The following is a 13,601-nucleotide window of genomic DNA, read 5'->3' on the forward strand; positions in this document are numbered from 1 at the left end:
CCTAGGATTCCAAAAATCCCGTAGTAGGATTGCTACAGTTTGCCATTCACCCATTCCCACACACATTCATACAGTGCATCTATTAGCAGCATTTTTTAAAATTCTGTATAGGGTTTAGATGGGAAGACTGGGGATTGAACTTCTGACCTTCCGGTTGAAGCCACTCTACCCCTCAGCCACAGTCACCCCTTAAGGCCAGACAGGTTGCAAATTGTCTGTTTCAGTTGTTTTCACGGGTAGGCATACCTAGAGGGATCCTCACAGACTGCGGCACAAACTTCTTATCCAAATTGCTGCAGGAAGTCTATCAGTTGTTAAGGGTTAAAGGTATTAAGACCACCCCATACCACCCCCAGACAGACATACTGGTGGAGAGGTTTATTTCTAAAGAAAATGCCATGGAAGTTTGTGTCCCACACAGGCTCCGATTGGGACCAATGGTTGCCATACTGTGAGGTGCCACAGGCCTTAACAGGATTCTCACCGTTCAAGCTTCTTTATGGTCGCCAAGTGAGGGTTCCGCTGGAAGCACTGGGAGAAGCCAGTTGCAGAGCAGGAGAATGTTGTTTCATATGTGGTGAAGATGAGAGAAAGACTTGAACAGATGATGGTACTTGCACAGGAGCACATGAGGATAGCGCAAGCCAACCAGAAGACATGGTATGACAGGAAGGCCAGGGAAAGGACGTTGCATCCAGGCCAGCAGGTGTTTTGACCAGGGTGAATAAAATAGCTTCAACCCTGAACTTAACCTGTATCGTGTGTTATGGATACATTTTAACAGTCCATTTTGTGGTCTGTATGAGATTGTTTTCCATGTTTTTACAGAGTTTTAAGAGAGTTTCTTCTTACTTTTAACAATGTTTATTAGTCCCTTTAACATAGTTTTAACTGAGAAGGTTTTAATCATGTAGCGGGCTACAACAAATGTAACAAAGCAAAGTGGCATTTTCTTAATTACCTCTCAGGTGAAGCAAAAATGGCAATTTACGTGAGCAGGAAAAACAGGTTAGAGAACAGAGAAGGGCAGGAAGCAAAGGCAGTGTGGCTGGTGAACCCAGAGGCAGACTTAACCATTAGGCAAAGGTCGGCTTTGCCTAATGCTTAAGCACCCCTAAAAAGATGTTAAATTCACCTATATGACCATGAGTATGTAATTACAATTTTGTTGTTTTCTTTTGGCTGTCCTATACTGCTATAACTAGTGAGAGAGTGCTTCTGGGCTCCTACATTCAACCTGCAGGCTTTAGAAAGAAAATTTTAATATACATATGGACAATATCAACAATGCTCTCACTTTCAGCTGAATACCCCTAGCCTCACCCTCCACTTAGAAACATGAAAAATACACGTGGAAGGAGGTTGTTAACAAAAGAGGAAAACTATTGAGTGATCTAAAGAGGCACCGTGTATGATTGAAGTAAAAAAATAATTTATAGTTTTGTACTTAAGTACATTTCAGAGCCTGTACTTTTTACTTTTAGTTGGTTAAAGGTTTTTGAATCAGTACTTTCTACTTTTTCTTTTTTTTACAGTATCTGCACTTTTAAAAGAGTAAAGAATGGGAGTATTTTTGCCACCTCTGAAGTGAACTGCTGAGTCCTGTTTAGCCATCTGCTATCTGTTCAACCAACTAAATTATTCGTATCCATACAGAAGTTGCTATACTTATTGTTCATTAGAAAACAATTTACAATACAGTCCTAGAATTTAGCTTCAGCTCAATGTTTTTGATCACAAGAGTAAGAAAACTATTCAGAACAAGTTTTATAAACTTACTTCAGTTACTTAAATAATTCATCATTGCTAATGTTAATGATTTTTCTATAATCTTTTTTATTTTTTAAATAAAACACTCTCCACATGGGAGGGCTGTGCCCTAGTGCCCTCTAATGACCGACCGCCACTGCTGACTATGGACACTGAAAGGATGCAGGATGCAGGAGCACACAGATCTTCGAGCTGAAGCAATAAGGTCTTTTAAGGGACAGCTTTTTTGTTTTATTGATGATTTTCAGCAGTTTGAGCATATAAACTGTGGCCAGACACTGTAGAGTTTTTTTAATCTGGAGAAGTAATTTTAGTTTAGCCAAGATTGAGACAAAAAACTTCCTATGCACTATTTTCGTTTAGGTTGAGCTACTCTTTCTTCCTTACTCAACTGTTTCTAGAGTATGGGACAAGTTAATAGTTTATCGGAGTTTTTAAGTGGATGGCCATGTGGAGTGACATGCTTGTTATTTCAAACCGCAAAGCCAATGGCATTCTGGGAAGCATTTGGATGTAGTTCTGCTCTTATCGTATACTGTTTTGAAATATTTATTGATAGAAAATTCTTTATCGAAAGAAACTCATAATAACAGAGCGACCTCTTGTTTTAGCAGTCACAATGGATTAATTAAATTAAATACACTATTGATCATTAGCAATGATGAGCTGCTATGACAAACACTTCATTATTTATTAGTGACTTTTATATTTAACCTAAGTTGATATGTAGCCTTTCACATGTCCAAATGATCGTGAAGATAGAACGATTTGAGAACACAGTTCTGCTTTACTCCGCAGTGGCTTTAATGGATTTAACTCTAGGTTTCATTGATTTTAATCTTCTGAATAAACATATGATTGCCAAAACAGAAAATACATTCTATACATTCATGTTAATTGTTTTTTTCTCTTGCATTGTATAATTTAATCAAGTGTCTGAGCTGGTGTGAACTAAGGTCCTTTAATCAGCGTGACTCTTAAATTGGGTGTCCCAGCACTTCAAATCTAAACTTTGGGAATCACTTTGTCACTTCTGACAAGGCATGTTAGTTATAGTGATTATTGATATTTCTGTTCCTTGCTGCTTGAAATGTAATAATGAAAAAATAAAAATATAGCAGGTGACTGTGGCTCAGGAGATAAAGCTTTAGTGGTTTTTTATTGTCTTTACTGTTTTTGAACAATTTAAGATAATCCCAGTGTCTATAAGCACTTTTAATTACTTTTCCCATTCCGTCCCAGAGACACTTTTAATCCACCTCATACATGAAATGTTTCATGTACCATATGCTTCTGAGAATTTTTTCAATTTATACGCAAATACATAGGCACCTGGCATTGAGTCATTTGAGTTCACTGGAGTGAGTGTTCATTAGTTCGATCATGAGTTGAGTTAGCTAGGGGTGGCTGTGATGATAGCATTTGCCTGCAGGGGAGAGTTAACACTCGTCTTTCAGATTTTATCTTATCAAATCTTATCAGCTGTTGGTCCTAAACACTGAGGCTTATTGTGTCCCTCTCACTTCCCGTAGGGGTGTCAGGGCCTTTTAACCTCGTTCTTTTATAACTGTATCAAAATGGTCAAAACAAACTTTGATGATCCATACAGCCACCCAGAATGAAATTACATCTCTGTATCATTTTAAATCATGATCAGGTATTGTCAGAGAATGTTCTGTGACTTTTTTGACCTTACTTTGCAGAGTCTCAGATATGGAAATAACTGTATAATCATGCACTGACAGTAAAACAGAGTATTGATCCATGTGAAATTCTAATGCTAAAAAAAGTTTTGAATATATTATTCTGAGCATTTGCCCAGAAGGGGGTTTCTAGTCCTACATGACTGAAGAATAGCAGTCATTTTGAATCAGCCAAGATAGATCTCACAATAACAAACTCTGTTTAAGTTACAAACATGTGCAGTTTTTGTGCAAGATACCAGCAACCATTGCCTAATTGCATGTGTTATAATTGCTCAAAACCTGGGGAACAACAGTCTGACATTTAAAAAATGTAAAACATGTCTTATTTAAGCACACTTAAATAATTATACTACCTAAAAATGTTTAGGACTAGGCATGTTCTCTGCAAACATTTCTAAACTTCTAACTTTTTGAGATGCAGCTTGCGGCCTAACTGAGCAGTCAGCAGCTAAAAGCCTGATATTTTCTTTGAAGAAACTAAAGATCAAAAACATTACTACTAGAGAGTACAAGAGAATACTACTAGACTTCATCAGTAATGACAATTTTGCTTTCTAACCTTTAGGATGTGTAAATAGGCAACTGATTTCCAACAAATTGTAATTGTATGCAGGATAGAAGAAGGCAGGTGCAGACACGAATAGTGAATAAATGCAAATCAATAAATGAATAGGTTCTCAAATATGTAGGCACAGCATCCAAAGTCTAAAATATTATATGAAACATGACTGACCAGTCGCAAAAGAAAAGAACAAGATTATGACACAAACTGACAATTTTGACAAAGAGGAGCAGGAGCACAGAAGCTGTGTCCCAGATTAGGGGCTGCATCCTCCCAAGACTGCATTTGAAGACTGAATGTGTCACAGTGGTGTAATTAGGCTGTCGCAAATCAAAAGCTCCCACAAACAGCAGAAAAATTAGTCCTTCCATTCCAGAGCAACCAAGGATCCAACAGGTGGATCCCTCTCAGGCAAACCTATCACAGCATTCATTGTGTGCTGGTGAAAAAGCTATATATTTCAAATTTTGGGGTTTGAGTTGCAGTAAATATAACCACTCCAAGCAGGCCTACTGAACGATGAAATTATATTTTTCCAGCCTTTGTGGTTGGAGTAAAACATGTCCTCTGCGCCCTGACTTGGGACACAGACTGGACTAAATACACAAGGGAGGCAAGGATAACAACACAGGTGAAACACATCAGGGTGAGGCAGACAATCACAAAAGACAGGAAGCTAGATTAAGACAGAATGTAAAAGAACCAAGTGGCCCAAAAGTAAGTGATATCAAAAACAGGAAATAATAAGAATCACACAAGTCCAAAGAGTCAAATTATGTGTCCCTAGAGAGGCACAAGACAGTTCGTATTGAACTTGATTGACAATTGAGGTGTGGAGGGAAAAAAACATAATATCTGAGCTTTGCAGTCAAAACTCACATCATACATTCCACATTCCACACACAACTATTATTTGAAGTATGAGGCCACTAACTTTGACGTTTGTTTCTCTTTGCAGCCTGCTTGAAAAATGCCTTTCAAAATAGAGCAGCAATGATCTGGACCAGAGCTACAGTAAAGATGAATGAGTCTCATGACCTATTCTATCAGGAGGAGGTGCTGATGGGTAACTCTACCTGGGCATACACTTACTATCACCAAAACTACACCCTGCCACCTCCACTGCTACCAGACAAGAGGAGCACATCTAAACCTGCAGCATGCGAGCAGGTCCACATTGCTGTAGAGGTGTGTATTTTTGTGTGGTACAGAATTATTTTCGTACATTCATTTTAAGAATTATACTTTAAAATAATCTGTGCTCTTCAGCACTCCATTCTATTATGCTTCAGTCAATTAAAGGTTTTGTGATATATAACTTCATCTAGTGATGAAGTTACATGTTGCAGCTGAATACCCCTCACCTCACCCTCCCTTTCCAAACATGAAAGAGAACCTGTGGCAGCCTTAAGTTGCCTTCAAAACTCAAAAGGTGTTTTAGAGAGGACCTGCTCCCAATGTACATTTAAAGTATTTAAATATAAAGGGCCCATTCTAAGGTGAAGAAGACAACAATTCATACACTTGAGATGAAATACACTAGTGAAAAAATAACAGAGTTGATTTTATATTCAATTTCTGCCAATAGATCCCTTCCACCTAAATCTTAAACACTGGCTCTTCAACTGTTACAGTTACAGTTGCTTTTCTGCTGCAGCTTTTACCTTCATACTCTCATCGGCTGTTTTTTTTTGTTTTTGACTTGTAACCCATATAGCCAAGCAATTCTTGCTTGTGATCCCACCTTGCGTGACTATATATATACATATATATAAGCAGTTTAGATTGATTTGAATAATTCAAATAAGTTCAGGTATAAGGTAAAACACTCCAGTCTATCTCAGGATGAATGAAAAAATAATTCATCTTCATACTGGTAATTTTTTTATTCCTTTTCTCCCCTTAATTTTTTTCTTTTCTTTTCTTTTATTGTGACCCCAATGGGGACCCACGCTCTCAGGTTGAAAACCACTACTGCTACACTTCTGTTAATGTTTACTATTACTAATGTTTACTATTACTATTGTCGCATTGTGTCTTTTCTTCCTCAGGTCTTTCTGATCCTGGGTATTATCTCCCTGTTGGAGAACATCCTGGTTATCACAGCCATAGTAAAGAACAAGAACCTCCACTCACCCATGTACTTCTTTGTCTGCAGGTGAGGTCAACATGCAATATAAAATATTGTCACCACAAAGAGTGATGATAGATTTGAGTTCTAACTGTTTACATGTTGGCCAGTTGTTATCAAAGCTGCAGTTTGAGTAAAGAAATTAAAATTTCACATGTAGTTTGTGAGATTCAACTTTAAGTTGACATTAAGTTGCCCTCTATGGGGCCCTGGGTCAGAAATCTATTTTTTTGTTATTTTAACAGAGGAGATGCATTTACTGAATGTGTGTTTCACAGTCTCTTCACTTTACGTAATTCATTTTCTCCTTTATTTCTTCTCTCGCTACCTCTGTAATCACTGTCTCTCTCTTTCTCTGTGACTTACATTTTGTAAGATTATATACATCTTCCTTGTAGTAATTTGAATCGAACAGTATTATAATAATTTATACAACACTAGACAACTATTTTACAACATGATAATTATATATTTTTTACAAGGTAATATTATTTTAGTTTGTGATGTGGTTAAATGGAGCTGTAGGTTTCACTGTAATTCCATATTTCTCTGTAGTCATGGATACAATATACTCTTTTATTGCAATGAGATCAGTCAGTTTTATTTGTGTTGAACATAACAGGGACTTAATGTTAGTCCAATTCTACCTGCTCTTCCTTTCTCCTCTTTAACAACTTCTCTTTCTCTTTCTTTCTCTCTCTAATTTTCATCTGAGTCAGGGTTTTGAGTGATTGAGAAGAGCCAGTTAAGGTGGTTCCAGAATTAATTTATCTAATTGGGTGGAGATACCAGGGTAGACCCAGAACCCGCCAGAAGGATCATATATTTGATCTGGCTTGGGGTGGAGTTATAGTTGAATTAGAGCTGGATTGTGCTGCGGGGAGGGATGTCTGGAATACACAGTTTAGCCTGCTACCAAGTACACTGTATACCTGACCCTGGATAGGTGGAGATGGATGCTTAGACAAATGGATGGAGGGATGGCTGGGTGAACAGATAAATGAATGAATGTATGGATCGATCACTGCATGGTTTGCACTGTTGCCTCACACTGTATCTCATAGGTTAAATAATATACCCTACATATTTGTGTAATTTCACAGGGGGAGGGCAAGGACAGGATTCTGCATTCACAGGGAGAAAGCACATGTACAGACTTGTGAACACCTATCTCTGTGATCAAAGTTTGATGTAACCTGTGCGGTTGTTGCAGTTTGGCAGTAGCAGACATGCTGGTGAGTGTATCCAATGCCTGGGAGTCCATCATCATTTACCTTCTGAACAACAGACAGCTGGTGGTGGAAGACCACTTCATCCGGCAGATGGACAATGTGTTTGACTCCATGATCTGCATCTCTGTTGTTGCTTCAATGTGCAGCCTACTTGCCATCGCTGTGGACAGGTAATCAGGGAGGGAGGGAGATAGATGTATGTGGTAAACAGCAATGACATCTTCATCTTGAAATGCTTGTGTAACATTATAAAATCAACAACTCTAATATATATAAATATGTAGGGAGAAAGAGAGAGAGAGAGTATAGATTTAGTTATTTAGTCATTATTAGTGTTAGTATAGTTATAAAATCCAGTTCACCTCAGTTCATGCATATACACTCTAATACTTTACATATACATATACACTCTAATACTTTCTCTAATTATTTCTAAAGACAACCTCTCCAAGGCTTTTACATGGAATAGAATATTTAATGAGAAAAGTAGAGAAAAAGCAATGCTTTTAATTCAGTCAATGTAAAAAGAATTTGAAAAAAAGACTTAAACAAGCTTGTCTAATAATAGAGGTTGTGCACTGTAATTAGCTACCAACTGTGCATACTGGTGCTCAGAATAAACTGGGTCTTCAGTTCTCACAGTTGTATAATAATTGCTTGGAACAAAGATATCTTTTCAGGAAGTATACTGAAATGGACTGCAATTTTGCGCTAATCACCAGGAACAGAATTTAGAATTTATGCTGTTCACATTTACATAATTAACACTAATTCTGGAAGTGATTAGATGGAGAACAAACTGAAACTTTTGTCAGGTGTGTGCGCTCTCTGCTCATGATCATTTGTGAAGTCAAAACACCAATTTGTAACAACACTGCACACCTGGAAGTGGACTGAGTCATTTTGTGTGTTCAAAGGTGCACTGGCTGTATGAGTTTCACATTATTTTAGGTAATCCTATAGGATTTAAACCTTGCATCACCAGATAAATCCACATTTGCCAACAAATTATCAGAGCAAAACGCGATTTATCACAGAGTGACAGAAAAATGTAAACATCTTAACAGTGTGCAGTGTTTGTCTTTTTTTGCTAAAATATACCATTTTCTGTTTGTTTAATGCTGCCTTGATTGAACATACTACTCCACATTAGCGTTAGCCATTTTAGTTGTTTGGTCTCTCAGTTATCCAATGAAACTAGCCCCTTTGTAGATAAATGGTTGTGATTGGCACTTAGGAGGAGGCCGCTCAATTGGTCCAATTTCAAGTGAAAAGACGCAATAAGCAGGTTTCAGGCTTCGCAAAGTTGAGCAAAGTCACTTCAGGCTGGTTTTCTTCAGTCTAAGTTACAACAGTCACTCGTCATCATTTCAATGCAAGTAGCAGTGCGATAATTGAGCAGTCAGAGTTACGCCATTTGTCCAATTCAATTGAATTAAATTTTATTTGTGCCAAATCATAATATACATTATCTCAAGGCACTTTACATAAAAGGCCAGGACCTTAACATCAAAATATAGAGAAACCCAAGAGTTCCCACAATGAGCAAGCACTTTGGCGACTGTTGAGAGGAAAAACTCCCTCATTAACAGGGAGAAACCTCTGGCTGAACCAGGCTCAATGGGGGCGGTCATCTGCCTCGACCGGTTGGGGTGAGCAAAGAAAACGGGGGAAGGAGATGAGAGATGGGTGGAAAAGAGGGGAGAGAAGAGAGAGGGATAGTGGGGAGGGGGAAGTAGGGGAGAGGTGGGGCGAGAAAGACCAGGGACACTTGAGCGCCATCAGGGATCAGATCTCACTTGTTGAAATGTAAACAACAGTGTAAAGACTATTAATTATTATTGATAACAGACACAATTGATATCATAATTAATTACTGCGATATTGTAATTAGTAATAGTAAAAGTTGTTGTTCTGGGGTCAGAGATATCTGAAATGAGAGAGAAAAAAGAGAGAGAGACTATGGGAGTACAAAGTGAAATAGTCATTGACATGTTTTAAAATAAATGAATGAATTTGGGGGGCAGAGAGAAGTGGAGAGGTGCTCAGTGGATGATGGGAGTTCCCCCAGCAGTCTAGACCTATAGCAGCATAACTGATGGTTCAGGACTCTCGTGATCCAGAACTAACTATAGGCTTTATCAAAAAGGAACGTTTTAAGTTTAACTTTAAATGCAGAGATTCTGTCTGCCTCCCGAACCCAGAGTGGGAGCTGGTTCCACAGGAGAGAAGCCTGGTAGCTGAATGCTCTACCTCCTGTTCTACTCTTACTGACTCTTGGAACCACAAGAGAGCCTATGTTTTGTGAACGAAGTGATCTATTTGGATAATCAGGTCTTTGATATATGAAGTGGCTTGATTGTTAAGGGCTTCAAATGTGAGTAGCAGGATTTTGAAATCTATTCTGAATTTTACAGGGAGCCAATGTAGAGAAGCTAAGACAGGAATGATATGATCTCTCCTTTTAGTTCCTGTCAGCACTCGTGCTGCTGCATTTTGGACCAACTGGAGACTTTTTACTGATTTCCTGGGGCATCCTGATAATAAGAATTACAGTAATCTAGTATAGAGGTAACGAATGCATGGACTAGTTTTTCAGCATCCTTCTGAGACAGGACGTTTCTAATTTTGTTAATATTGCGCACGTGGAAGAAAGCTGTCCTAGAGACTTGTTTCATGTGTTGGTCAAATGACATGTCGGGGTCAAACATAACTCCAAGATTCCTCACAGTTGAGCTAGAGGCCAAGCTCACACCATCCAAGGTAACTATCTGTTCAGACAGTGATTTTCTAAGATGTTTAGGGCCAATTACAACAACCTCAGTTTTGTCTGAATTTAGAAGTAAGAGGTTTTAGGTCATCCAGGCCTTGATGTTCTTGAGACATTCCTGATGTTGAACTAAGTGATTAGATTCATCATGCTTCAGAGAAATGTACAGCTGGGTGTCATCTGCGTAACAATGGTAGTGTATGTGGTGCTTTCTCATGATGTTGCCTAAGGGGAGCATATTTAAGGTGAAGAGTATCGGTCCAAAGACAGAACCTAGTGGAACTCCATGACTAACTTCCATGTGCATGGAGGGGTCATTGTTGACGTTAACAAATTGAAATCTATCTGATAAATATGATTTAAACCAGTCTAGTGCAGTTCCTCTGATCCCTATATGTTGTTCTAGTCTCTGTAACAGGATCTTATGATCTATGGTGTCAAATGCTGCACTAAGATCCAACAGGACGAGTACAGAGACAAGTCCATCATCTGATGCCACGAAAAGATCATTAGTGACTTTCAATAGTGCTGTTTCTGTGCTGTGATGGATTCTAAATCCTGACTGAAAGTTTTCCAACAAACTGTTACTATATAAGTAATCACACAGCTGGTTAGCAACTGCTTTTTCTAAGATTTTTGAAATGAAGGCCAGGTTTGATATGGGTCTATAATTAGCTAAAACCTCTGGATCAAGTGTGGGCTTTTAAAGCAGAGGTTTAATAACAGCTACCATAAAAGTTTGAGGTACATAACCAGTTAACAAAGACATGTTAATCAGAAAATAATATGGAACTGTCAATCAGGGGGAAAATTTCCATAAAAAGTCCAGCTGGGACAGAGTCTAATTGACAAGTTGTTGGTTTACATGATGAAACTAATAAGGTCAGTTCAGGAAGATCAATAGAATAAAATTGGTTCAAACATAAATCTGGTTCTATGGTTTCAGGACCAGACAATGTATCTACGTATGTGTGTGCTATTCACTGGGAGGAGGTTGTGGATTTTATCCCTGATGGTTATAATTTTATTTGTAAAGAAGCTCATGAAATCATTGCTTCTCAGGGTTAGAGAAATAGAGTAGAGGTAGAGGTGTGACTTTCTGTCAGCCTGGCTACAGTGCTGAAGAGGAACCTGGGGTTGTTCTTATTTTCTTCAATTAATAATGAATAATAAGAGGTTCTGGCATTCCTAAGTGTTTTCTTGTAACATATCAAGCTATCCTTCCAGGCTAGGTGAAAGTCATGTTTATTGATGGAACGCCACTTCCTCTCTACTTTCCTCGATGTCTGTTTTAGAACACGTGTCTGAGAATTATACCACAGAGCTGATCTCCTCTGATTTGCCTTCTTCTTTTTTAGAGGGGCGACAGCGTCAAGGATTGTTTTTAATGAAGCTGCTGTACTATTAACTAAGTTATCAACTAGTGTGGGGTAAAGTTTTGATAACTTTCCTATATTGTATGTCAGAACAAGATCAAGAGTGTGATTCAGACAGTTGAATGAAACCAATCGCGTCTATTATTGATTTGAAAGCTGAACTAAGGCTGTCGTTGGCAACATCTACATGAATGTTGAAATCACCTACTATAATTATTTTATCTGTCCCTAGAACTAGTTCTGATAGAAATTCAGAGAATTCAGATAGAAATTCTGACTAAGGGGCAAGCGGACGATATATGATAACTAGATGAATTGGTTTATGTGATTTCAGGCTTGGATGGATGAGGCTGATAATAAAATTTTCAAAGTTTCGGTCAAGGGTTGATAGATTAGATAGATCAATCAATCAATCAATCAAATTTATTTATATAGAACGGTATCACAACAAACAGTTGTCTCAGGGTGGTGCACAAAAGTCCAAGATCTTAAGAAACACACAATCCAACTTGTTCCACACCAAGCAAGCATGAGCAACAGCAGGGAGGAAAAACTCCCAGGTGGAATAAACCTCACTAGGTCGCTCCCTCATCAGGACCCGAGCCAGGACGGGCTCCGGAGAGCCGCACAGTATGGACCAAGGAGGGAAGGAGAAGACCCAAGGTGTTAGAGATATGTAATAAGATATATATATATATATATATATATATATATATATATAGATAGATAGATAGATTTAGAGATTGTGTTAAGCTTAGTTCTTGAGTTGGACCCCAAAGCAGACGCGGACAGGAGGTTTGCGGTATTAACAGAGTTTATTTATACGAACACAAACAGGAGCAGGCTGGGGTGGCAGGGTGCAGGCTGGCTCGAAGATCCAGGGTGAGACGAGGATGAAGGGAGGAGCAGCGAGGCGCACGGAAAGACTGGGTAGAAGGAAGGAGATACGAGGGTTAGTGGATATCCATGAAAAACGAACACGGGAGTCGAGGACATCGATAGCACATGAAGATACCGGACGGGACGGAATAATCTGGCACCGGAGTGGAGTCAGGACCAGGCGTTTATAGTGGGGATGATGAGGTGATAGAGATCAGGTGCGCCTCGTCGCTGCAGCCAGGAACCAGCCACGCCCCCTTGCCACACACACAACCTGCACTGAGAAAACAGAAAAAGGGGAGGGGGAGAGACACCACAACAAAACACCAAACAGAAATCACCACAGTACCCCCCCCTCAAGAACCGCCTCTTGGCGGTCTACCAGGCTTGTCCGGGAAACGAGTGTAAAAGTCAGTGAGGATAGTGGGGTCAAGAATAAAAGACCGGGAAACCCATTGACGTTCCTCCGGCCCATAACCCACCCAATCCACCAGATATTGGTAGCCCCGCCCTCGCCGACGTACATCCAAAACCGCCCTTACCGTGTAGGCCGGATGGTTATCTATTACCAGGGTGGGTGGAGGGGGCTCGGCCGGAGGGCTTAGAGGGCTAGAGGACACTGGCTTGAGGAGAGAGACGTGGAAAGCAGGGTGGATCCTTAATGAAGGGGGAAGCTTGAGTCTCACCACACATGGGTTAATGACCCGATCGACCTCATACGGTCCAATGTACCTGGGGGTCAACTTTCGGGACTCCGTCTGGAGGGGTAGATCCCGCGACGACAACCAGACCTTTTGACCTGGCAGGTACACAGGAGCAGGGGTGCGATGTCGATCGGCCAATCGCTGATTGCGGGCGGTGGTGCGGATGAGTGCTGCCCGAGCCTCGCGCCAGACCCGACGAGCGCGTCGGAGATGTGCCTGGACGGATGGAACTGCCACGTCAGTCTCCTGGGCTGGGAAGAGTGGAGGCTGGAAGCCATTGGCGGCCATGAAGGGAGACATCCCTGTGGCAGAGCAGACCAGGGAGTTGTGGGCATATTCAACCCAGGGAAGGTGGATGGCCCAGGAAGCCGGGTGTTGTGCTGTCACGCAGCGCAGGGCCGCCCCCAGATCCTGATTGGCCCGTTCTGTCTGGCCGTTGGTCTGTGGATGGTATCCTGACGATAGGCTGGC

General features: G+C 40.1%; 1 protein-coding gene across 1 annotated transcript in view; it reads left to right on the top strand.

Annotated features, from left to right (window-relative positions):
- The window catches only part of LOC109631987 (melanocortin receptor 5), a 36,564-nt gene that overhangs the window by 11,208 nt on the left and 11,755 nt on the right, over positions 1–13,601 (top strand). The window contains exons 2-4 of the mRNA XM_069537469.1: positions 4,997–5,226; positions 6,090–6,196; positions 7,383–7,571. Of these exons, the coding sequence (XP_069393570.1) occupies positions 5,032–5,226; positions 6,090–6,196; positions 7,383–7,571 (491 nt within the window). The 5' untranslated portion in view covers positions 4,997–5,031. The remainder of the gene's footprint in view (positions 1–4,996; positions 5,227–6,089; positions 6,197–7,382; positions 7,572–13,601) is intronic.

This window comes from Paralichthys olivaceus, chromosome 13, assembly GCF_024713975.1.
Source record: "Paralichthys olivaceus isolate ysfri-2021 chromosome 13, ASM2471397v2, whole genome shotgun sequence".
In the NCBI taxonomy this organism is placed as follows: domain Eukaryota; kingdom Metazoa; phylum Chordata; class Actinopteri; order Pleuronectiformes; family Paralichthyidae; genus Paralichthys; species Paralichthys olivaceus.